Raw genomic sequence first — 25,985 nt, 5'->3', positions numbered from 1 at the left:
AGAGCAATCGTTTTGGAGAAAGAAAAAAAAAACAGCAGCAGTTACTGATTGTAAGGTCAGTAACAATTTTTAGGCGTGCAGCAATATCACTGGCAGATTGGGATCATCACAGGATGGAAGGAGTGACTCTGGAGAGCAGGGTATCATTTTAGATTCTAGAAATGACATAAAGGGGCAAGGAAGAAGATTACAGGAGGCAAAGATGAACAAATTTGGGAAAACATGGAAGAAAAGAACTAAGGAGGGAAGAAATACATGGAAGAATGTTAAAGAGGGAAAATATAAGGAAAATTAGATAGAAGAGAGGGCAGAAAGGAGGATTTCTAACTCTTTCAAGTTGTGAAGCCAGAGAGAAAAAAGAGAAAGAAGCAATAGAATTCAAAACCATGTATCTTCAAAAGTTTAAAGGCAGAAAATAGCAGAATTTAGATTAATTTAGAATAAACATGCTTATTTTCAAATAAAAGTGATGCTCATGATAAGAAATATATAAAAGGAAGCCAGATAAGTAACGGAATACAAGAAAACGATAGCCCTAATTTTGGAAAAAGTACTACACGTATCTCTCTGCTGACATAGTCACAAAACCAAGTTCAGTAGAGGCTATCAGTCCTAAATTCTGTATCAGAGTTGCCCCAGGATAAACGCAACTTAAGGGAAGAGTCAGCATGTGGAAAGAACAGCAGTACTGATGGCAGCAAGAAGAAACTCTGAGTAAAGGAGAGAAAGAGGATAGCTACCGGGAGAATGAGCAAGGAGAGAAAGAACAGGATTAACAGTGGAGATTGACGGAAAGAAAGTGCCCAACGGGAGAACATGAATGGGAAATTCAAGGTGGGGGGGAATAGAAAAAGCCGAAAAAAAATAGAAAAGAAGCTATTGAGAAAGCAGTGATAAATAAACCTCATATATAAGGAGGGAGATACTCAGAGGATTAACTGGAAATAGAGTGAGAAATCAGAGAGAGGTGAATAAAAGGTACGTGTGAATAAGAAAAATAGAGTTTTGCTTAACCAGCCTTTCCTTCTGCAAATAGGAGGAGAAGAAAGAAAAGACAGGGGACTGTAGTCAGCTTTGAGTCACACTAGAGTATGCTGGAAAAGTTAACAGTGAGATAGATGTGCTACAAATGAATTTTAGTACTACCTTTGGCCACTGATGAAGGAACTGGGGTGCAAACAAAAGAGGCTCCATGTGATCACAGTAGGCTGGTCTAGCTTATGATTCTGCCTGTGCTCAAATTCCACAAGGGTCAACGTATTATTATAAAACCTGTTTCTCTCTCCTTGTGGTATGGTCGTCTCATAATCCTGCAGCTGTATCCCCTAAGGGTTGCCTTTGTGTCTTAGTTCCATGCTCCTTGAAGCAACGTACGTTTACTTGCACTGTTTAACCAAACCTCAGCTCTATGATACAAGCACAGGCAGCACCTTCTAGCAGTGCTCAGCAGTCGGCTTAACCCTTCTCCTGTGTTACCAACTCCCATACCAGCAGAACTAAGCCAGCTCTGAAGATCCTTTTGAAAAAAATACTTGTAACATCACGAAATAAGTATTTGGTCATTTAATGTAAGCAAATTCTTTGCCAGTGTTAGGAAGATCGTTTTACCAAGAATATATGAAGTAATGTAGCCTATCAGTCAGAATACAAAAACCCATTCTAACAGAGAGATAAGCTTAAATTAAAAATTAAAACCCAGTATTTTCCTTATTTTGTATTTTTTTTTAAAGAAGTATTTTACACAGCATATTGTGACATGCAAGACATTAAGTCCTTGCTGTTAGTTACTTAAGAATTTTCTGATAACTCAGTTTTTCATAGGAAAAAGGAATATAATCATAATTTGTTGAACCCACATATGGGAATATGTCTAATAGGTTTAAAGTAACCCTAAGTCTTGATTGCTGTTCTACCACCGTAGCCCATTTCACAACTTTGTTTCATGGAAGAGATACTAGTTTCAGTAAGAACAGACCTTACGATCAAGTACTGTGCAGTTGAACAAAAGAAGTCACCTTCTGTTCTCACCCAAAAGGACAGAAGTATTTACATACAATATAGGACCAAAACTTAACTCCTTTCTGTTCTCAGATTCAAATTAGGTGCTTCCAACATTCCAGCTGAATGTCATGACTACAGGGTAAACAGCTGTACCCAGACGGCTTTCTAGTCATCTTTTCTACAGATGTGTCCCTTCATACAAGTACACGTCAGCTGGAAGAGTGCCTTAAAGCATTGTGACTAGTGAAAGTAAAAGTATCGGCCCTCAAAAAATCCCTGTGTAAGGAGATGGAAATGGAAGAAACAGACTCCAAAACAGCAAACAACTGAGGGTCAGAACATTCCAGAGCAGTATAGGACACTGACACTGAAATCCCTGGCATGAATCAAGGGAAGGCTCATCAGACACACACCCAGCACAGGTAAACACACCAGCCATTCTGCTGCTGAGATGCCACCACATCCTCTTCCCCTCGAGAAACTATGGAAAGCCTTAAGAACCCATTTCAGAGCACTACGCAATTTGAATGAGCTCTGTGGGGCAAGTGTAGAACATACTGCCCACTCATCTCGATCACGACTACATCCACATTCATGCACACTAGACACTTCCCTAGTGCAAAAGCCAGCCTAAATTGTGATTTGCCCATCCTAGTCCAAGTCCTCCACCCCTCTACACAGAAGTGTTTCAGTGTACTGTGAGCGAATGCTGCATTCTCAACAGTAGTAGCTCCTTCCAAATGCTCCCCAAAGGCATTTACCTTCCTACTAGCAAAATTCTTCTTGAATTGCCCAGTGATGCAGTTCACCTCTTTGAAGACAAGGTCTTCGAGACCAAAGCGGGACATAGCCATGCTGATGCACTAACTGAGAGCACTACCACTGCTGCTACTACAATGTTTTTTATGTGGTCTCTTAATTTAAAATGTTTGCATCTATTAAAACCAGAGATGGTTAAATGCGAATAAAGAAAACAATATTAAGAAAACAGATGGGTAAAATTAATTAACAGTGTTAATGCAGAATTTAAAGAAAGCATTTTCTACAAAATACCTACTATATGCTAAGATGCTGCTGTAGTACGGTTTGCTGCGGGGATGGGACGAATACATTATACAAGCAGTGGAATTTTCAGGTTTGTGCATTTGAACAAATACATTAAAATACATATAGCTCGTATATGTCACGGCAAATTAATGGTCAAGTGATCACTGATTGAATCTGCTGCAACTATTGAGCTTTGCAACACCTATTCAAACTGCTTACTGTAAGATAAAGAGTTTTTCAGAAGTTCATGGGTTTGGTTTTTGTTACACTCCAAGAATAACGTGTAATAACTCGGTTTTTCGGAGTCAGAGAAGAACTGATGTACTAGATTCGTCCCTTCCCTCACTTGCTGCACACAGAAACAACAGAAGCAAATTTAGAAGAAATATAAAAGCAGTAAAGCAGTACCTGACCAGAAAGGAGTGGAGGAAGGGGGAACAAAGCTGTAGTCTGGAGGAGTTACAAAAGAAAACCCACAGAACAAAGAAGGGGCTTAGAGAAAGAGAAAAAGAGAAAAGCAAAAGAACATTGAAATATTGGCACAAGATTTAAATAATAGTTTTTTAACTATATAATTCATTGATAATAAGGAAACTAAAGTTCCCTACTAAGGATGTCTGGGAGGAAATTGACTATAATAACTAGAAAATTTGGATCTATGATTTAATTTTTAACAATTGCATTTTTCAAAGAGTAAAACAGAAAGACAACACCCATTCAGGGTTTCAGAAAAGTGGATTAAAACTGCAGACTCCTGCAAATATTTTCAGATTTAAAAGAAAAAAATTTTCTTCTACAATTTTGTGTGTCCCACTTTGTAACAGTACAAAAGCAGGAACTCATGCATATGTAACAATTCCTCTTAAGCCCAGGAAGACTAGTCACATGCCCTTAATTGGGAATAGAGTCCAAGTACCAGTTGAACTGGGGTCTCATAATACGCGTGAGAAAAAGTATGCATTTTGCCCTGACAATCATTAACGTCAATCGGAATTCCACAGCTAAACTACACCCTCTAACACCCAAACAGTATTGCTCGTCTTTGCAGTTTTCCCTTATTTGAGAGAAAACTCTTGAGCAAGAAAAAAAAGCATCTGTTTGGCCTAGGGGGAACCAGCCCATCATCCTCATCCCTGTAACCTCAGGTGGAAGGAGAGAGATTCACTTGCTTGTTTGCCAACAAACCTAGAGTTAACACATTTTCAAGTATAAAATTAGATGAAATGAGCTAATATTGCTTCAAATGGAGATAGTTTGTTGACATGTTCTCACATTTTGTCCCTCTTTTGAAGAGGAAGTGAAGATACATAGTGTACAAAGTCCAATGAAGTTGGGATCTTTGCTCTCAGCTCTGATTTGGAAAGCAGAGCCCATCCTCAACTGGATAAATGTTAATGTACACTCTACATCACACCTAAGAGCATCTATAATTACTGACCAACAGTGTTCCTTAAAAACGTAGCGGGGTTATATTCATCTCATACAGCTGCTTCCTTGAGTTTATTCTTGTGACCGCTCGTGAAACAAAATTTTGCTTCAAAATGGTGATTTGCAGGAATGACGACTAGAACTATTTTATGCAAGGGATTAACAAAGAATCCATGGTGGAGGTAATGATACAGTTTTGTGCATCTTACCTGGATGACAATAGATACCTCTGAGACAATGAAGCATAAATAACCAGGACTGATACTGTATTTGAACATTCCTAAACTATGGATTATTTGTTAAAAACCACACAACAGAAACCACCACCAGTTCAAGTTAGTATCTTAGTACCCCAAAGCAATACAAAAGAAACATACTCCAGAGCTTCTTGTGTGCTAGAAACTCCCTTCTGATCCCTCACAGTCATGGTGCTTTCTCTGCCTCTAATACCAAACAGATTATCTGAGAACGCATGAGGTTACCTGAAGAACTCCCTTGTACTGGAGCTAGTAACCCCAGGCAACAGCTCTACGTGCAGACCAGAAGGGCAACCTGACCGCAGCCGTGTGCCCATTCTTAGAGACAAACAACTGCCCTCATTTCTACAGAAGTACAACGGTAGTTTGCAAAGGTAGCGTGAAGGAACAAAGACAGGTTAGGTGCTTTATGGGGGAGGGGGGGCCTGGTCCTTTCCTACCCATGTATTATATTAATTTTTTGAGAATTTTTCTGTACAGTATTACTGGAGGTTTGGTTTTCTGTGTGAAATTCTGGACAAAGATACCTACGTGGGCAAGGAAATCCTACGAGAGTTCTACAGATAACTAGTCTGTTTTTAATAGCCACTGATAAGGGTTTTGCTTGGCTTTTAAGGAAAAAGGCTGGGTTCCTTTGTTTCCTTAAGGGTTGGGGTGACACTTGTTTGACTTCTAATAACAGATACTTTTACAAGATTAAGTATGCATTAAGTAGTAGAATGACATAACTAGTTAATGTACTTACTCCTAGTCTACAGGTGATGAAAAACTGTCATGCAAATGGGATTTGGCTTCGAGATTTAGGTTACGTTTTTTCATAAAGACTCTGATTTCTAAATATGATTGCACACTGCATTAGCAGATTGGAATAAAGCGCCAAAACATATTCGGTAAAGAATGTCATATTTCTGTCTTTATTTCATTAAGTGATCGATCGCCCCTCTAATCTAATGTAAGAATCAGTATTTTTCTCGGTAGTAAAACAAAATTTGATCATACTACGTCTAGAAAAGCCTGGGACTGAAAAATTAAGAAGAAAGATTGTACCATTTCCCCAAAAATCTTCCTTATTAACTTGGTTTTCTGTATTGATAGAACTAAATGTCTGAGAGCCTTTACAACCACATTAACAGCTTACAATAAATATGAGAACAGAGTGGGTGACTTCTGCAAGACCAGGAGACTAAAAAAGCAAAGCTCTATTTAAAGTGGGAAGCCAAATTAACTGTCCCCATAAAATGGAATTTCTTGTTGCAAAAATCTAGTAGCTGTATGAAGAATCATATTCTCTGAAAATCGAAGAAGTTATAAGGTGATTTATTATGATTCGTATCAGAAATTAGAAGAAAACTGAAATGCCACTTGATTTTCTTTCCTTCAACAAGTAAAGGAAAACATGACAATTACAAAAAATTAATATCATCTTTTCTCACACTGAAGAAAATCAAGTTAATTTGATATTGCCATTCAATTTCACAGGAGCTCAAAGACTGTGGCAGCAGCAAATGATGCAACTCCAAGTCTACAGTGGTTCAACTCATGTTTTTTAGAAATACTAAATACCTTTCCCACTTATATAAGCTAAGAGGCTGATGTCTTTTCAAAACATGGCCTCATTAAAAAATCCTGATAGTCATGTTAACAGTACAGTGCAAAATACTGAGTTGAAACCCAAAACATTCTTAAAACCAGGTTCAAACTGCCGAAGTCCACTGTGTTCAGTTTCTTCAGCCTCGTGCTTGTTAAAAATACAGTGAATGTGACACTGAGTAGTTGCACAACTATAAAAAAAGAAGGGGAAAGTGCCCCTCTCTCTCTCTGGTCAGCTTGTCTGGCTTCCTTTCAACTGTTTTTCTTCCACTCAGGTTAACTGGTCAAAAAACCAGCTGTCTGGTGGTTGTTACTGAGGGCTGTGAAGTAACATCCAACTGCTGCTCTATGACTTATTTGCTTACTCTAAATTTTACCTAAACCTAAAATTTACCAACTTCTTTCTAAATCCAGCCCAGCTGGGTTTATGCAGCCTAGATATATAGTTATTCTAACATCAACTTGGTAAAAGCCAACGGGATAGCTTTAAAACTGAGCAGCGTGACTCACAGATGGGCTGTTAATCACGGAAGTTTTGCTTAAAGGACAAAAAAAAAAACCCCAAAACCACCCACACTCATGGGGACATGCTAACACTTTAAAAGAAAACTGTTAAATCCTTTAAATGAAAGTACCATGGAGAGTAGGCCAGTGGACTTGTGGAGGAGTCTGAGAATTGAGAGGGGGTTTTGATCAGTTTGGCCTAAGACATAACCTGCCAGTTCCCACCAGCATAGTTTGTAACATTCAATGGCTCCTATTTACTGCAGCACATACACACTCTCTCATTCCCTTGACTAAAATGAGAGCATCCTGCACTCATTTCTCTTGCTCTCCCGTATACTGCCTAGATGATCTCGTTAAAGGAGATGTTTTCTTTTGTATGTGGACTGGAGGTAATGGGGATGTACCATAAGTCTTGTATCCTGTATCACATGAAACGATTGAGATAATGCTCTTGCAGACTAGTAAGGTTGTGGACAGTACAGATACTTTCTAACTAGCCTATGAAAAGACAGAAAACAAATTGGTTCTCACAGTCAATAATAACCAAAAAAAAAAGAAGCAAAGTAAATTAAGCAGGGCATATCCTCTCAACAATTACAGCCTCAGTGCTGTGAAGAGGCAAAGGATGAGGAAAGCACGAGAGACAAAAAGAAGAGAGAAACAAAGGGAGATCACAAGCTAAATGGAGAGGAAAGGACAGGACAGATTAATTCACCATAAACAAAGATGTTCCGAGATACAGCACAGCAGGGAGACAACTGAAAGAAGACCCGGGAAACAGTGAGAGAAATGGAAGGAAGGAGAATTGGGAGCTAGTAAGAGTGAACTGAATACACAGATACATGCTAGTTTCTTATAATCATCTGTCCTAAATTATCTTCATTTCAATTAGGAGAGGAAAGTCTCCAAATGTATAGAAATGTTATGAAACAAGTGAACAAAAGCGTACAAACCCAGCAAACAAAAGTAACAGCCAGCTCCATCATCACAAAGACTAGACGGGACTCCGTGGTCTTTCACAGCAGTCTTCATGCTCTTAAAAACCCCATTAATTATTTTCCCCTTATTATCGGTTTCAGACAAAGATACAGCCACTGTCTGGAGAACCGCAAATCTAACATCTGCTCTTTGAAATAAACATTATACACTTTCCAGAGGCCAGCCATGTGGTGGTTTTTATCACTAATGCTGAACTTGTATTGTCCTCAAAATCATGCTAACTTCCTCCAGAGTCGTAATCAGTTCAATTAATGATACCACATGAATCAGAAATCTTCCCGGTTTATTTCTAAACTTCAGAACTTTTTGACTGCTATTTACATTGTACAGTAGTTCATTAACTTTCAGAAGTTTACAGGCCTGCAATAAACATTTAAGTTAAAAGGCAGGCATACAAATAGTTACACTATAGTTAATGTAATGGGGTTTTTTCAGAAATTTACGTGATATTACTGAGATGTTACTTCATATGGCTACACTACACACCTCTTTAAATCACTTTTTAAGGATTAAAAATTGTCACAGATATTATTAACACTTGTAGCTGCATATACGCAAATGCCTGCAAAAACTCGAGAGGATGCAGTTTAATCTCTCAGCAGCATGCCTAATAGATTTTTGAATATCAGGTTGATTTTAAGTTTGGCAGCAAGACAAACTTGCTAGACGTGTTTATAAACCTCCTGGCAGATCTGAATCTGCTTAGCTTCAAAAAAATCCTAGCTAAAAGCATTACCATATTAATTGGTTCTATGTCGAAAATGGAAAATGAAGACGTTCAAAGTACCTTGTCCCTTTAATATTTATATGACAGAAAGTAATACACAAAAATTTGCAATACTCACAGTTGCCACCTGTTCTGTTACTCCTTTGTCCCACTGAGTTTTCAGATTCTTTGTAAGGAAATTGAAGAGTAGTATCCAAACTTCGAAAGCCTTCTTTGAGAGAGTGGTGCTTATAGTATTCTATAAGTTCCTTTCAGAAAGGAAAAATACTTTGTGGTTGGAAACTGAAATCACATCCTTTTCAACATTCTGGTGTACAGACAATGACAGTTTTATCATATGAGTAACCCTATTTTTGTATAATACAACATCCACAGTACATGATCTTTTTTTAAATCAAATATCCTAAGTATTGACTGCTTTTACACTTCCAATTAACTGGGTTGGTTTTGGCTTTTAATTAAACCTTATTGTCAGAATCAATATTTATTCTTCCTTTGAGCCAGGCTGAGCATGTATTTTCCTTCCTGAAGCCAGGCAGAAAGCAAGGTCAGCTGCTTGTTAAGTATATAACGGTGAGTGTCTTTGTTTTCTCAGATTTCTTTTGCTATGATAAGTGATGTCTATCCACAGATGAATTTGTAAGTACACAGATACGAAAAAGGCATAAGGCTTGCATGTAAGTCAACAGCAACTTCACGCACAGATACACCGACTGTAAAACTGAGGGGGAGGCGGGGTTCAGATAGTACACATGAACTGAAAAACGCAGCATCTCATTTTCTCCTTGCACCCAGTCCAAAAATTCGCGGCTCTGTGTGTATGTATGTTTATATATGCACACGTATATAAACAGATAAGTAATATTACATATATGCACAGATTGTATATAGGTACACATACACACATGAAAATACATGAAAATAAAAAACCTGGGTCAAATAGTTTGTGTAACCATGGAGATGAGTTACCTTAGTGTCTATTCTAAAGAAGTCAACGCACCGTGAAAATTCTGCACAAAAGGACAAGGTATTTCTGAGCTCAAGATTCCTGTGTTATCTCTAGGAGTGAAGATTCCTTGGGCTGGCATAAATTATGGCTAAAGGAGGAAGGCTTGTGAAGATTAAATGGACCTATTCTGGCTAAGTGAAGAAAGCGAGTTAATGGTGAAGGTCCCAGTGCCCGAGTGAAGACCTCTGCCTAATTAACTGCAAAATTCCTATGAAAACTCATGCTCTCAGTATCTAAGGAGCCAAAAGCAGTACATGCTAACCATATATTACTATGTTACTCAACTCTGCTCCCAAATCATAACCTAAGAGGAAGGGACAGAGCTGGGCTATGAAGAGCCAGGAGGGGCTCTTTTCCCTGGCTGGGGGGAAAAGACAGGAGACCTAGCAGGGATGGTTGACAGGCCGTACTCCTCTTCCTCCACCCAAGACAGGGACACCTTCTTGGCAAGAACTGCACTCTCGCCGTACGGTGACAATCCCTGGGACAGTGTGGGGTTCGCTAGCATTGCTATTATATATTAGTTAGTAGTGCTATTGCAGTGAGTGCCTTTATCAACAGCAATTCTCGATCTACTTTATCTGCCACATTAATCGAATGTTATTATTTTTATCGACTTTGCAAAACTGTTTCAGTGAAAGTCCTTTGGGCTCTGGCAGGGAAATGCCAGACCCTTAAACTCTCTTTCACTTTTGCAAGACTGTTTCAGTGCAGGCTCTGGCAGGCAAAAGTTAAGCTCCTACCTTTGACGCAACACACACCCATTGAAATACTGACAGCCTGAGTTATTCCTTCGTGATCTTCAACCTCTGCTATTGCCTCTCCCATTTCAATTAGCCCTAACAATGTCAGTATCATAAAGTTTATACACAGAGACTAGAATAGCATTAAAAATGACCAGACAATTCAAAGTAAACATGATTCCATTTGATTAATGATACTTCAGCTGTGAGATTTCACTCTTCAGAAATGTGAGCACAAAGCAATGTATTTACTGTAAACCGCCCTTCACTCCTACCAGTAAGTCAGTCATCCCATTCCATTTACCTACTTTTAGATTTCCAAAAACCAAAGCTGACCAAGCCAAGCTTAGGTCAAAATAAGGAAATCCAACTGGGTTCAATCATTTCCTTTCAGCTAAAGAAAAAAAAAATTAACAAAATTATTAGCCTACAAAAGCCTACATCAGTGATTTATTAATTCCAGCCAAACAAAATGACTCTCAAACTATTTAGTCCAAGATCTAATGCATAAACTGTAAGTTCTTGATAATAGTCTGAAGATTATCTTCTGGAGCACTTCGCTCCCCAATGCTGCGAGCCGTTGCACGTCTCTGAGACTGCTCCTAAGGCAAAGGACAAAGCTAAGTAAAATCTACACCTGCTTTTAGCAGTTTGTAATCACAGACCTGCCAGGCACTTCAAGCAAGCAGAAAAGCCAGGAGACTAAGAACTGTTTGGTCTGGAATCAGCACAGCATGCAAGCTGCCATGTTCGTAACCATGTTTTCTGTCACATTATCATCACCAAGTGCCTAGACATTCAAAATACCAAGGGTGATTTGTAAGCAAGCAGCAAAGCAGACTTTCTGGATAAATGGAAAAATAATTAGTATAAAACTTTAGTAACCTTTTTGTAAAACATAAGTCTTTAACAATTGTGCTCTTCGGCAAAGATAGTAAGAATTTCAGGTGTTATTTCTTGGCAAAATAAGGAAAACTGTTGCAAACTGAGAAAAAAAAAATCTTTGGGTCACAAAGATTCACTGGCTTTTAAAAGCTTAGTTTTTAATACCATTCTTCCATGTAGACAGTTGACAAACAACTGGCCTCCAAAGTATTCACTGCACCAATCATGGTAGCAAGCTTGCAGATAATAAGGTAAGTGGCCCTTGCCTGGGGCCCCAAGGGGTCTGTCACACCACCTTGACACAAGCAGCGAAGTTGACCTTTCATTGCACTTCGTCCTGCTTTACACACTCAGCACATTTGAAAAACTCTCCCAGGAGTAATTAAAACGTGCTGTGGAAGCCGTGTGTAAGAGCTGCTCTGCTTCTGCTACCTCCAGAGCAGTACGGAACGCCGTTCCACTGAAGATCACCACCTGAGGCTTCCGTGGCTGCTGGCTTCGCCTCCCTCCTGCTCCCCGCGGGACTACTGTTGTTCCTCTTTTCTTCCAGACACTGTTACTTTTTCTCCTGCATCTGCCCAGAACAAAGCAGCTATTCCACAACAGTACTTACCCTACTGTCACTTGTCAACTGAGCTCTCAAGGGCAGACTTCCCAGTACCCTAGAACTGAGTTACAAAATGACCTTTTCCTAATGGAATGTTAGCAAGGCTGAGCTGGTAATGATGAGGCCTTGCTCTCACGCTTCGTCAAGATCCTGAGGGCCCTCGTACGTTCGCATCCATTCCAGTGAATCATTTGCAGTGTTTCCAGACTAAGTACTCCCCTCTTCATGCGTTTGAGGTACACCACTATTCCTATTGCTACCAATAAAAAAATCTCAGGGTCCCGAGCCCTAACACTACACTCTGGTTTTTAAGCGTCAAATGAAGACGACAGAGTGCAGAAAAAGCGTGGTACATCCTTCATCAGGAAATTTATGTTCTACCCATTCCTAGGGGCACTTATTTCAAATAGGGTCAGGCAAAGCACAGATTTTTGCTTTGTTTTTTACCACTTGTAGGATGTTCCTGTTTTTCAGGGTATGAGTGGTTAAATTAAAATAATTTCTACAGCTTCCTGGTATTAAAGCTTCTCTCCCTGCTCTTGTTTTGCATTGTCCTTCACTTTTATTTATCATTTTAGAGTACTCAGATATGCAAGGAGGAAGGCTGCAGCGTAAGTTTTAGTCCAATTGATTGCACTAAATATAATATATTGAATGAGCTTCCTTTAACAATGCATCAGAAAACACTTAAGCAGTAAAATTTTACAAATGCACTAAGGTAATTTATACAGACACTTTGTATTTACGAGTCTTGTCTGAGCAAAAGGAGCTACCAAGAAATTCTTTCAAATTAAAGTTCAAAAAGAGGAATTTCTTCCCAGGACAAGATGACGGACGTAACATTGAAAACTCACTGATCTGGGCAGTCTTAACACCAAACTCCCATTTCTGGAAAAGAACTATGCCTATATAGTTGGAGTGAAAGTTAATGAGAGCGCCTGTGTTCTGTGCATTGTTACTACAGTTTGCTAACAAGTGCTTTGCTGCCACAGAGTTTGGAGGACCCACACAGTTGCGTTAATTTAGACTAGTCAATATTGACTGCAGATTACTATTATTCCAACAACGGTTCTGAGCTATTGGCAGTTTAGCCCCATTCTCTAGCTGCACTTCTTTGCCTGGTGCTCCAGGATGAGCAGCCTCTCCCAAGTTTTTCTGGGCTCTCTGACACAGCTGCACCTTATCCCTTCTCCCTCTGAACTTAGGTATCACTTGGCATCACTGTGTTCAGCAGAACAAGCGCACATTTGCTAGGCTGGGAAGGAACCTTCACCCAGCTACTACTAGGGATCGTTACTATATAGAGAAAGGTTTCCAAGGACAACTAATTCACCCTCACTGCATAGCGGACGGATGCATGAGATTCAAATTCCTCCTCCCTTCCACGTCACTGCAAGTGACACAGTCCAGTCCTAACAATTACTACGTAGTTTTAAGCACATACTACCATCACTTAGAGCATAAAACATAAATATAAAGAGTGATCCTGTTAGTAGGAATGGACCCTATTCAAATCTTTCACTCTCACAGCCTTCTCTAATTTCAGAAACCAAAATCACTCTCACTTACAGCAAAAGCTACATAGAAAATCACACATTCTTAAAAACCTAATCAATGCTTACCATTAAATTTTTAAATTTTCTGTTTTCTGCGATGTGGAAAAAACCGTCTCTTGTTAAAATCTTGATGTGTTTCACTTCATTATTGTACCTGTGGGCAATGAATAACTTATGAATATAAATGTGTTTTTAATCAGACTCAATCAATACTTACCCGAAGGCATGCCCCAGTAACACCATACATATAAATTCTTGAGACAAAACGTATATCTGTGCCAAAACTAAGTTGACATCTAATTAACCAAATATATTTATTGAAGTACAGATGAATCTGCACTCAGAAAAAAGTCCCAACTAACTGCTCATTCTAACTGGCAATCCCCATATGTTTTTTACTTTATGTTCATGTTGATAAACAACATGAAAGCAAACAAGACCCTCACAATAATTTGCACCCACAGAATTTATGAACCTACATTTTACTGAAACGTCTGAGATGCAAAGGGCTTTGACAAGGTCTCACTGAAGTCAATGAAACATTCCTATTCACTTCAGCGAATCAGATCCACAACACACTGCAAACACTTGCTTACTCTTACCATCATTCCTGTACACCCATTCTGTGCACTAGACCATCATTTCTGTGCACCCAATCGCTACACCAGCGTTACAAAACCATTGCAGCCTTCCTACTACAAATCCCAGGCATTTCTGTCAGCAACTTCAGTTGTGTATGATTATATAAATTGAAGGAGGTTTTTATTTTCCTTATTTTTTTCAAGTATTATCTAGGTATAAACGAGAAAGGGAAAACTTTCTGAAGGGAAGTTCTTATTCCACTTACTTAATACTAATTGCATATTCTCCTGACTCTTTGGTCCTGTGTCGCACCAGGTAAGTGCTATTTACTCTGTTAATAAGTTCACTCTCTGCTTGCAATCTCTCCATTGCTCCTGCAAACCTGTAACAGAGAACAGTCAAAAATGCCTATGAATTTTTCAAAACTGCCAAGAAAGGTCTATCACATACGCAATGCAAAGTCCCAATATTCTGCACGTAACAGGAACCTACAAATACATCAGTTGCAACTGAATACCACTTCCAGATCTCTGAATGAAGAATAAAGCAAGAAAAAATTCCACATTGGGGGGCATAAATCTTAATTGGAAAAGTACTTGTGCACGTGTTGAACACAATGCCTGCTAAGAGAAGTGCTCAAGTCTCAGCATTAGCTGAATCACTACTAGCTTGAATAGTTCAGAAAACCAAGTTTTTCTGAATCATGTGTGGCAAATGTAACAACAAAACAGTGGTCCAGAACCTTTGAATCTCCCTGAGTTCTAGTGGGATTTATGTTAACAGGGTGGAGGATCAGCCACCAGTACAATATCAGGTCAAAAAGAGACACATACAAGAACTTGGTATTTATAGAAAGACACTATTGGATTTGATTTCCTAATTATTCATAACTTCTAAAGGCCTCTAAAGTACAGTGGGTAGAATAAACATCCAGGGGGGAAAAAAAAAAAAAAAATCAGCCTAATAGGTCTGAATTTGAAAGAGCTGATGCTAAGAGTTGAAAGCCAAGACAAACAAGTGACCGTTTCTGTGTGCCTGGCTGCGTAAGAATTTTGCCCTTGCTCTGCCTTTCTAGTTTGTGTGAGACTTTACCAGAGACTGTCAGCAGAAATTTCTCTGCAAAACTAGAGGTTAAACTATTGAGTAAAGCGACCTAACTTCCAAGGAAATTCTGCTTACTTTGCAATTTTAGAAACTAGTCCAAAGGCAGTCAACATCATAGACTACTACCACGTAAAACTGCATGCTAATACATTGCTACCAATTAGAGAGGAGCTTTATAAAAAAACCAGTTATTTAGGAAACACAACAGGAAACATGCATTTTGAAGTTCATTACAAAATGTGTGAGTTTCTACAGTGTTTCAGCATAAAATAATTTTTCAGTTAAGTATTACAAATCCTTTGAAGATCAAGACTGATGCCAGCGATATGCTTTCTTCTAACAAAACTATAAATAGAGCAAATGTTAGAATTTAATTTAAAATACCAGCTTTAAATATTAAACATTCTATTTGGCTCGTTATGAAAAATCAATATTTGTTGAGATCTCATTCTGAATTCTCTTTGTCTAAATGACAAAGAATAAAACCAATGAAAGAACACGAGTGATGCTTATTCTCTTCTCTCAGCATCACCATGACTTTTCAAGAAGCGAGCTGAATTCCACTGAAGAGTTCACACACTACAGAAGCCCCAGACCAGTAGTAGGTGTCGTTTTGATACACCCCTTTTATCTCTCTACAGTCTTTTTTGGTTTGTTTTAAAGAAAATGCAGAATTATTCATGAGACAAGATGTATATAACACCATTCCTTCTCTTTACTCACTCAACATGTAAGATCTGCTTGCACACTTCATATTATCCTCGTTTATTATTCTATTTCAGACCTCTGGGATTAAGGCTGCACAGCTACAGACTTGTAAACAAAATGTCAAAATCATTAAGCACTTTACTACATCAGAGATGCTTTTAAGCCATGTATGGCACTGCTTTCCCAAACCATTACACAATGCCTTCTTCAGAAGTCTAGAAACGTTAAACCCATATAAATTACACTGTAATTAACACAGTCATCTTTCTGTGACTGCTACTTGCAAAGATAATCTCATAAAACTAGACGGGGACTCACCACAGCTGTGAAGAGTAGTCTACTGGTTTAGGAACCTAAGACATGAAAAGATACAAGAGAATGAGGATCAAGATTTTTTTCGCATCAACACAAATCAGACAGCCTTGATCTAATTGTCAATATCCAGATGAAGAAAGTTAAAAGAAACAGGTGATCTGATTAGTCTGCAAGTCTATTTTCTTTTGAAGGAAGTTATAATAAAGAACAAATAGTTCATACCATTCTGAAAGTACTATGGAATATTTTAACTCTTTGATGCTGTGAAAGATTTTTTTTTTTTTACTTAAGAGAACTGTTAAGTTTTTTCTGACAGAGTCTACCTTCGAATTTCATATATAAAATAGCCCAACGCTACATGTTGTTGAAAAGTATCATTAGAATATGCAATAAATTTACAGTAACACATCTAAAATCCACTTCATGTTCTCAGCATTGTTTGGTCTTAGAAAGACTATACACTAGTCCTGCAAAAGAGCTGAGGATAATCCATAGATTATGTTGTATGATACCTTTGTATTTGATTGGGTCAACTCTCGCACTGGCTTTTACTGTATGCATAGAATTTGATTCCCAAATTCCATTTAAAGAATTACGAAAAACTACAATCAGTTTGCAAAAATGGATGTTGTATGTATACATAAACGTATGCATAGATAGTGATTACACCTGCACGAGATGCACAGAATAACATTCCCCATGAAAATCAGCATTTCATCTTGACCATCTCCCCATGCTTCGGCATTACACTACTCTTTTAAAACAACATGTGAAACTTGCAAAGTGCTGAAAAATTGATTTTAGCATACATGTTGAGACTTATAACCCAATGTCATATATTCTTAACTAAGCAGATAATTTTTTTTCTTTGAGTAAAATCAAAGAATGTTTTATTAATGTCTGGAATCTAATAGGGAAAAAATTACAGTAAAATCTTTCCCGTATTTTTTGTTTATGATGTATGGAATGTCCTCAAAACAAATATCCAAATACAGATCAGCTCAGGAAGATATTATTATACAGGCCTACAAACTTCAATTAATTGAAATTGAAATCAATTACAAATTCCACTAATTTGACCTCAGGTACAAACTGAGATCTCCATCAAGTCTCCAGACTCATCCTTAAAATAAACTCTAGCAATGAGACAACTCCCTCTCCAAAAAACTTTTACCTCACTGCACACTTAATCACAGTATTCTGCAGTTGAAGTTGCAAGAGTCAAGTAGTGCAAAATTTTTCTGTCAACCTGTCCAGTACGCTGTGGAATATTCTAGCGGGAATGTTGGGGTATTGGCAGGCAGCTTTGGAATCGAAAAAAGCAGAACAGGAAGCAATGAAGTGATTACTGAACCTGGATATTGCAAACAGTCTGAGTTGAGGGAATGTACAGAGGAATATGGTATTTACAACCACTTGTGTTGTAACATTATCTTGCAACCTCCTCAGAAAAAGCAGTTACTGGAATGTAAAATTACAGAATTATTGGAACAAGTAGGAATGCTTGCAATTGCACCACTTCATGGCTCTCATCTTCATGCTATGAAGCCTCAGCACTACAGTTCTGTAACGTACTTACTCCAACCACTTCCCTTAAAACACTGGGTAAGTATATTCTTAGTTAACTTCAGAACATTTTTTTTAATAGAGAAAGTCTTCAAAAAACTTAGGTTAGGAATTAAATTAGTATCCCGCCTCAATTCTCTTTCTCCACAGAAGTAAATAAAACTGCTCGAGTTTTTGTGATAGAAAAGAGTTTCTGCTAACTTTAAATTTTCTTAAGATGCAACTTCCCTCCCTGCACTGTTAAGATTGATTTCCATGAACCTAAATTTGCACTGTTCACAAAACTCTAACTGCCTTTGGCATAGTGGTCCCTCAAACTAAACAGACAATATCTACTCATACGGTTTTCAACCCAAGATTTTTATGATAAAATTATCAATTCTACAGCATGGCCCAGAACTTATGCTTCTTCCTAAATTACAAAAACACTCGTACGGAACACATTAGATTTATCTGTCATAAAACCAGGGTCACATGTTTAGCTTGCACAACAGTAAATCCATTCAGGTTTTAAAACAGTCATGAGTCTAGTTCTTGAGAGAGAAAAGGGAAAAACACATTACTTCCAAATACGCAGAGAAAGGGCTCTCAAACAGTGGCATTTGTAGTGCTGGTGGCATGCAAACCGCTCAGAAGAGCGGGGGCTCTGACACAGCCAGGCGCTGCCACCGGCAGCAGCAGCGGCTCTTCCTGCCCCTGCAGCTACTGATCGTGTTACTTGTGCTCTGCTGATTCTAACGGAGAGACTCCGAAAAGAGTTAACAGATTGAGTGTGCTGACGAAGAATTCCTGCAAGAGACGTTTCAGTGAAGCAGCCGAATGAGACATTTCAAGACCAAGTAGACACCTACAGAGCCTCTACATGCTGCGAGGTATTTCAGTAACGTTTCATTTACAGAAAAATTGTACCTCTAATGATTTGTACTATCCTCCAATTAGACAACGTACATTCTGTGAGCAGCAGAAGAAAGAGTAGTTTAAAAAAATTAAATTGTCATAAAGTCCTGCTACGCTGGAAAGGATATAAAAACCCAAAGATGGTTTAAATCCCTCCTCCAGATCAGTTAAACAGTAGATCAGTAGTGCTTTTCACTACTTTTGAACGGACAGGTATGTATATAACGGGTGCTGGTCATCGTCATGAAACCGAGTAAAATCAAATACTATCCCAGCAGCTCTCAGCTCATACTGTGCCATGTATCCACGCCTCAATATAAATGAGAAAACTGGAGGAAGGTTAGAAAGAGCCAAACACTACTCACACGGTACAGAAAATGTCTGCTGACATATACCACTCATTGCAAAGAGGAAAACAATTTTTATAGGTACATCTGTGAAAAGTCTGGTATATAGATATGCTAGAGCTCAGCAGTTTTTCATTCAATATTCATTCCTAAGGTCTTGTGATGTATGTATTTTACGCTATTTCTGGGCATTTTTATATCAGCTGGTTGTAAAGACTGTTAGACTTAATAATAACAGTAAAAGTTACAGCATGTTAAAAAACTGATTGATGTTTCAGTATCTTTAACTGCATCATTTATCATAAGATGATGTTTATATTTCATCCTTCCAAGTTAACAGTGGTGAAGCATCAATTTATCTTTTTGTTCTGATCATGACATCAGTTGGTAACATTTCATGAATAATATTTATTCATTCTGTAAAATTGCATTATTTTCAATACTCCTCCAAACAGTGTATTTTAAATTTAGCAGAAAGCTTTATCACTAGAAAGCAATCTTCACATCAGCCCAGTAGCGTTTTTTCTACATTTGGATATCCTGCTTCCTCTGTTTTCAAGCATAGTGGCAGTTCCTAAAACGTTGCTACGGTTGCTATCAATAATCCCATAAAACGACTGACTGGCTGGCTCCAAGAACCTAATGCCAATACACAGCAGGTACTGCCTGCGTCCATGGCAGAGACACCACGGCACGGGAAATCCCCAACTCCTACAATAAGCAAGGGGCAGAGGGAAGAACGCTAAGTTCACATAGCTTTTTCATCTTTATTTCAGATCCTTCACCCAATCTAACACACCTTGTACCTACAAATATTCTGTGCATCCCTCTTCAAAAGAATTCTGATGTCTCAGAATACACCAATGTAATTATACCCTTTATGACCACGTGTATATTTGTTCCAGAAACTAAGGCACAACATAAGACTTAAAGGCGTATCAAAATGCAGCCATTAACAGTTGATTCCACCTACTCACACAGTACTTAAGTGGCATATCTTGATTGCTGTAATGAAAGCAATTCTATTAGTAAGTCAAACTGTTGTGAATCAAGTTAAAAGAAGTCAAGGCTGCCTTACAGCAAAGTAAGGAATATGAATCTTCCCCGGGTTTGTGTGTTTACATCAATTAATCTCAACAAAGGGACTCACAGTAATCTGACGCACAGCGTTACGGAGGGCAGAGAATAAAGGAGCAAGGATACGCTATAATAACGCACCATCATATCTGCATACAAAACTCTTGAGTACGTATCGTGAAACAATTCTTATCGCTATCCTGAACTTCTCCAGATTGAGAACACCCTGGTGTCAAATAAAAGCGGGTAAGAACGTAGAGAGAGGACAGAATTTATCGAGCAGTCTGAATTCAAAATTTTGTATTAGTTTTATGCATTTTTAAACTCACTGCTTATGGCGTAATCCCTCTCTCTAACCCAAAGTGACTGGGGAACAGATTAGAAGCACAGCTTTCTCACCTTACTGCTGGGGAAGGGAGAAAGTGCACTTTCATACAAAATGTGTTTGTTCCAGGCTCTGGAAACCCTTTAGACAGTTCAATTTATTCATATGCCCAAAAGTTAAATCTGCTCCTCAGACATGTTTTCTTGACACGTCCTATTTACATCCAATAACCAAAAGTATTAGAATGCTGTATTTTAAGCATTATCCAACGTACCATGAAAACACAAAAGGAAGGAGGAACTATCATTTTTGTAGCGTAAGATTACTAAAGCAATGGTAATAACTAGGCAGTTTTTTCTGTAAGATGACAAACAGAATTAAACAATTGTACTTACACATGGGCTGGGCTTTACCGCATCACTTGGGAAAAATCCAAGCTCTCCTGTTGTTAGATTTCTGCCCTAGAAACAAAAAAAAAACACCCTAAATTTTCCATTTTTGAGACATAATGGGGATTAACAGTAAATAATAATACATACACAGGAATTTAGGACAAAAAAATCTTGGAAATAACATTTGTTCTATTTTATTAATAAAATAAACTTTATTAGAACAGCAAGTTTTACTCAACAGTTGTGTGGGTCTTGTTGTTCTGGGTTTGGTTGGTTTTTAATTTATATAATTAAGTAATAATTATAGCTGATACACCTGAGAGCTCCAAGAAATGAGAAGCAATAAGGGGGAGTCAGATCCTGGGTTGTAATTCCCAGTTCTGTCAATGTCTGCCAGTGTATGATATCTTCATTATTGTTAATTACGTCCCTTCAAGTTACTTCCTCCTCAGCTGGCATCGCTGTAGTGAAAGCTGCCACACTGCAGCATCACAGCTCCCCGAAGTGACACCACGACCATGCAGCGGCAGTCGCGGCACTTGAGAAATCACACTAACTCCAAGGGGACTTTACACCTAATAATCCAGCAGCTAATTCAGACACAAAACTCTGTAGTTAAGGGTTTCCATAAGTGATGCAAATATTTGGAAATTCAGCGGGCATGAGAACACTAAGAGAACTGTCCATGACATACTCATCATGGATTGCAGATGCACCCACACAACTGGGAGACCAGCTGCAGAAATGCATCCAGCACCGCCTAAACTGAGCCTGTTCAGCAACACAACCGCTGCCACCAAGATTCAGGACCACCAACCTACTCCAGGCTTCCACGAGCCAAAAGTGACCTGGTCATCACAGAGCCAAGGCTCAGCAGCCAACAATTCACCACCAAGCTCTCCTGAAGAACACTTCCTCAGCCAGACACAATAGCAAAACAAAAACACCTTTCTAGCCCTAGCAAGCAGTCAGCTGTGATGATGTTGACCACGTTTTTCAGAGCAGAACAGAGCACATAGCTAAAATTTCTAAACAGAGTTACATAAAATGAAGGAGTCAAAATGTGTATTTAGGCAAACCAACATTTTCATTTAACAGATTGTTAAAAGCACATAACCCCCTAACCTCCACTAAATTTAATATACTGACTGTAAACATAATATACTATCAGCATTTGGCAATGAGAGTAAGAACGAGTGAGTACTTTACAAGCATTGTAATATTGAAAATTACTTTTTATGGCATATCTGTGACACAAAAAATTAAAAGAGGAAAAAACGCTTCAGAAAAAGACGTGGAATTTCCCTGAGGTTTTAGTTTATTTTGTTTCTGTAACACTAAATGTGTAATTGTATCCTAATACCACCATGTACATCAGAATTCAGTGATTTCAAACAGGGTGGATCAGAATGTAAAAGCAAGAATTAACGAGGGTTTATGAAAAATTTAAAACATTATTTGACTGTGATACCCTAAGCATAATAAATGAGTGCATCATTTCCCTAGGGAGGAAAATCACAAAATTTATCACACACAGATAGTGACCCCAGTAACTGCCAACTTTCCCAAATACACAGAGAATCACAGAATCGCTTTGGTTGGCAGAGACCTTTCAGATAATCAAGTCCAACCACTAATCCTGCACTGCCAGGTCACCACTGAACCATGGCGCTCAGCACCACATCTATACATCTTTAAAATACTTCCAGAGATGGGGACTCCACCACTGCCCTGGGCAGCCTGTTCCAATGATTCACAACCCTCGCTGTAAAGATTTTTTTCCTAATATCCAGCCCAAACCTCCTCTGGTGCAACTTGCAGATGAGCATTGCTAAGCTCCAGTCAGCTGGTACTTACCCGGTTAGCCAGGACTGCTGGTAAATGAAGGAAAGTGGCTTGGTGACCACTTCTGCCAGCTCCCTCAGTACCCTTGGGGTGGATCCCACAGACTGTGTGCATCTAAGTGCTGCAATAGGTTACTGACCATTTCCCTCATGAATTATGGGGGCTTCATTCCACTTCCCATCTCTGTCTTCCAGCTCAAGAGGCTGGGCATTCAGAGGACAACTGGTCTTACTATGCAAGACCGAGGCAAAGAAGGTATTCAGCACCTCAGCCTTCTCCTCATCCTTGGTCACTATGTTTACCCCTCCACATTCAGTAGAGAACAGAGATTCTCCTTAGCCTCCTTTTGCTGTTAATGTATTCATAGAAACATTTTTTTTATTGTCTTTTATGGCAGTGGCCATATTAAGTTCTAGCTGAGCTTTGGCCCTTCTAGTTTTCTTCCTGAATAGCCTCGCAAAATCTTTGTAGTCTTCCCGAGCGGCCTGTCGCTTCTTCCATAGGCCAGAGACTCCTTTTCTTCCCGAGTTCCAGCCAAAGCTCTCTGGTTAGCCAGATCAGTCTTCTACCACACTAGTGTCATGGATCCAGAGCCTCGGTAGCCTTGTAGTCCTTGTGAATTGCCTGCCCCTTAACCCCTCCTTTTCTTCCCGAGTTCCAGCCAAAGCTCTCTGGTTAGCCAGATCAGTCTTCTACCACACCAGCTCATCTTTCAGCACACGTGGATGACCTGCTCCTGCACCTTCAGGAGTTCCTTCTTGAAGGATGTCCAGCATTCCTGGACTCCTTTATCCTTCAGGACTGACTGCTCTTGTCAACCAGTTTCTAGAACAGGCCAAAGTCTGCCCTGCAGAATTACAAGGTGGCAGTTCCACTGACCTTCCCACAACCCTTACTTCCTCAAGAATTGAAAACTCTGCTATCTCATGATCACTATGTCCAAGACGGCCTCAAACCTTCACATCACCCACAAGTCCTTCTCTTGAAGGAAACAGCAGGTCTAGCAGGCAACCTTCCCTAGGTGGCTCTGGCCCGCTGTGTCAGGAAATTGTCTTCCACACACTCCAGGAACCTCCTGGACTGTTTCATTTCTGCTGTATTGTATTTCCAGCAGATATTTGGTAAGTTGAAGTCGCCCACAAGAACAAGTGGTAGTGATTGTGAGACTTCTCCCAGCTGAAATATTATAGAATATTTTATCTACCTCTTCATCCTGGTTGCATGGTCCGTAACATACTCCCACCACGATATCTGTCTTGCTGGCCTTGCCCCGATGCTTACCCATAAACACTCAACCCTATCTTCACCATCATTCACACTCACAACTGTCAAAATGCTCCCTAACATACAGGGCCACTCTACCACCTCTCCTTACTGGTTTAACCCTTCTGAAGAGTTTATAGTTAGATAGATTTTATATATTGTAGAATGCAGAGGACGCAAACAAAATAGCAGTTAAGCATTATTTAAGCTATAATACCAATGTTATACAAAAAAAATTGTGCACAAAGAAGTGAAAACCTTATAGATCTGAAACTGTGTTCAGCAAAGCTTCCTTGCCCTCTTTCCCACTATCTGCTTGAATACAGGTTACCCTTCACATCCATATATTCCATTTACACCCAAAACATGAATCCCTCTGAAGTACAGGCTTAACATATAAGCAGAGCTCTGACACAGTCTCCCATCTAAGTGATAATTACAATACAATACTAATCTTATTTGAATAGCAAGTGATATCACAGTCAATAATATCAGCCACTGCATAAAATATATTAATGAGAAAAAGCACTTGAAGGAGCACAATTGAACCTTAGTCTGTATGTGCCCACACACCATTGCTATTCATGAGGAATATTTACAGCAAGGGAGAGAAGCTGAACAAGATGACACATCATGCAACACATATCCACAACTAGAAAGCAGCCACAGTTCAGTGAGCTCAGGGACAGATCCCTGTGTTACCTTCTGAAAGTACAAAGAGGGACATAATTTCAAATAGCGTTTCATCACGTTTATAGTGCTTCCTCCTGCAAGTCAGAAATACAGCCTGGATACTTACAGGACTGTTTCCTTACTTGTTTTCCAGAAATGCATTTGCAAACCCCAAAATCTAGAATGAAAACTAGCTTTGATCAGCAGACATTTAAATGCTTCAATCTGCACTTAAATTATACTAAACCGAGACATTTTATGACCTCAAGTGAAAACAGTAAAAAAAATTTAATAAAGCCACATTACAGCCACTGAAGAAAGTGCAGCCTATACAGAAAGACCAGAGCATGGGACAATACCATGCAGAGGCAGCGTTCCATTACCTGGCTAAGATACTGTTGTCAGTACACAGTGATATGAATCACAGCTTCAATACCTCAGCAGAGCAGCAAAGATCACGCAGTTAGCTGTGGTCTGTGCTAGTTAAATCATTATCTCCGTGCAGACACTGTAACGTATACACAGTCCAAATAAGGAAACTGAATGCGGCCCGTAGGCTCTATTGCTGCATCGTAACCTACACGTGCACTTCCAGTATTCTGTGCGTACCAAGTCAATGGCACCTGCGGCACAAAACAAATCATGCCAGGGACACTGAACGTTCGTTGAAATGAAGTGCTGAGAAACTACGTTGTCAGTGGACAGACTTATATGAGAGGTGCAGCATTAAGAAATACTCTCTGTCCAAGCAACAATCCTACAATTTCCACTTGTTGGAAGACGCTGTCTGCACAGCTGTGGGACACAGGCGCGTCGTTTCATTGAGCTAGAAGAGGGTAACACTGAACTATGTCATCTATGGACAGTACACCAAGACCAAAGCAAAAGCAGCAGTGGAGACAGTCTCTCAGAACACAAAATATCCCCAAGTACTGTGACCAGCATAAAACTTTGCCTTTGCGTGTTGAGCAATACCACAAATGTGACTAGCACTGAGACAACCCAAGGCGGCTTTGTCTTCTGAAGACAAGCTTCACATGAGATAACTGCAGATGGCTCTGTTAGCTAAACAAGAGCAAATCCTTAAACAGATCAGGGTTTGATTTATTACACGTTGCTGAAGGAAACAGCTCACTTTAAAATGCTCTGCCAATAACGAGCTCATACGAATAATTTGTTAATGTCCTTAGAAGGTCACGTTATTTTGTTTACTTTAGAAATCCTAGCTAAATTCATCAAGGCTTGGTAATTCATACACAAAACCATGACCGGTTGTCAAATGATGATTTCAGAATTTAAGATCTACCCATCAACTCATTAACAACAGCAAAATTATTATGCTACCATACTTCTTCTAATCACTTCTTTCTACTTACTGCTAACTGCTTATTGTTCGATGAGTAAGCATTTCCCTTGAACACTGCCCTACAACGGCTTATAGTCATTATAAAAGTAGAAGCAAAGGACTGCACAGAAGTAGTTTTTTAAATTATATGCATATACTATTACATTGTATTTCTTAATTATTATATATTA

General features: G+C 39.0%; 1 protein-coding gene across 1 annotated transcript in view; it reads right to left on the bottom strand.

Moving 5' to 3' along the window:
• LOC104500745 (guanine nucleotide exchange factor VAV3-like) overlaps positions 1–20,738 on the bottom strand; it is a gene marked incomplete at its 5' end in the record, with an annotated part of 25,054 nt that extends 4,316 nt beyond the window's left edge. Inside the window, 5 exons of the mRNA XM_010144451.1 lie at positions 8,675–8,804; positions 13,423–13,510; positions 14,204–14,320; positions 16,069–16,103; positions 20,673–20,738. Coding sequence (XP_010142753.1) covers positions 8,675–8,804; positions 13,423–13,510; positions 14,204–14,320; positions 16,069–16,103; positions 20,673–20,738 — 436 coding nt within the window. The remainder of the gene's footprint in view (positions 1–8,674; positions 8,805–13,422; positions 13,511–14,203; positions 14,321–16,068; positions 16,104–20,672) is intronic.
• Between the last annotated feature and the right edge of the window lie 5,247 nt (positions 20,739–25,985).

The sequence above is a fragment of the Buceros rhinoceros genome, unplaced genomic scaffold (genome assembly GCF_000710305.1).
Source record: "Buceros rhinoceros silvestris isolate BGI_N320 unplaced genomic scaffold, ASM71030v1 scaffold2801, whole genome shotgun sequence".
NCBI classification, from domain to species: Eukaryota; Metazoa; Chordata; class Aves; order Bucerotiformes; family Bucerotidae; genus Buceros; species Buceros rhinoceros.
This window is presented reverse-complemented; position numbering and strand designations above follow the sequence as displayed.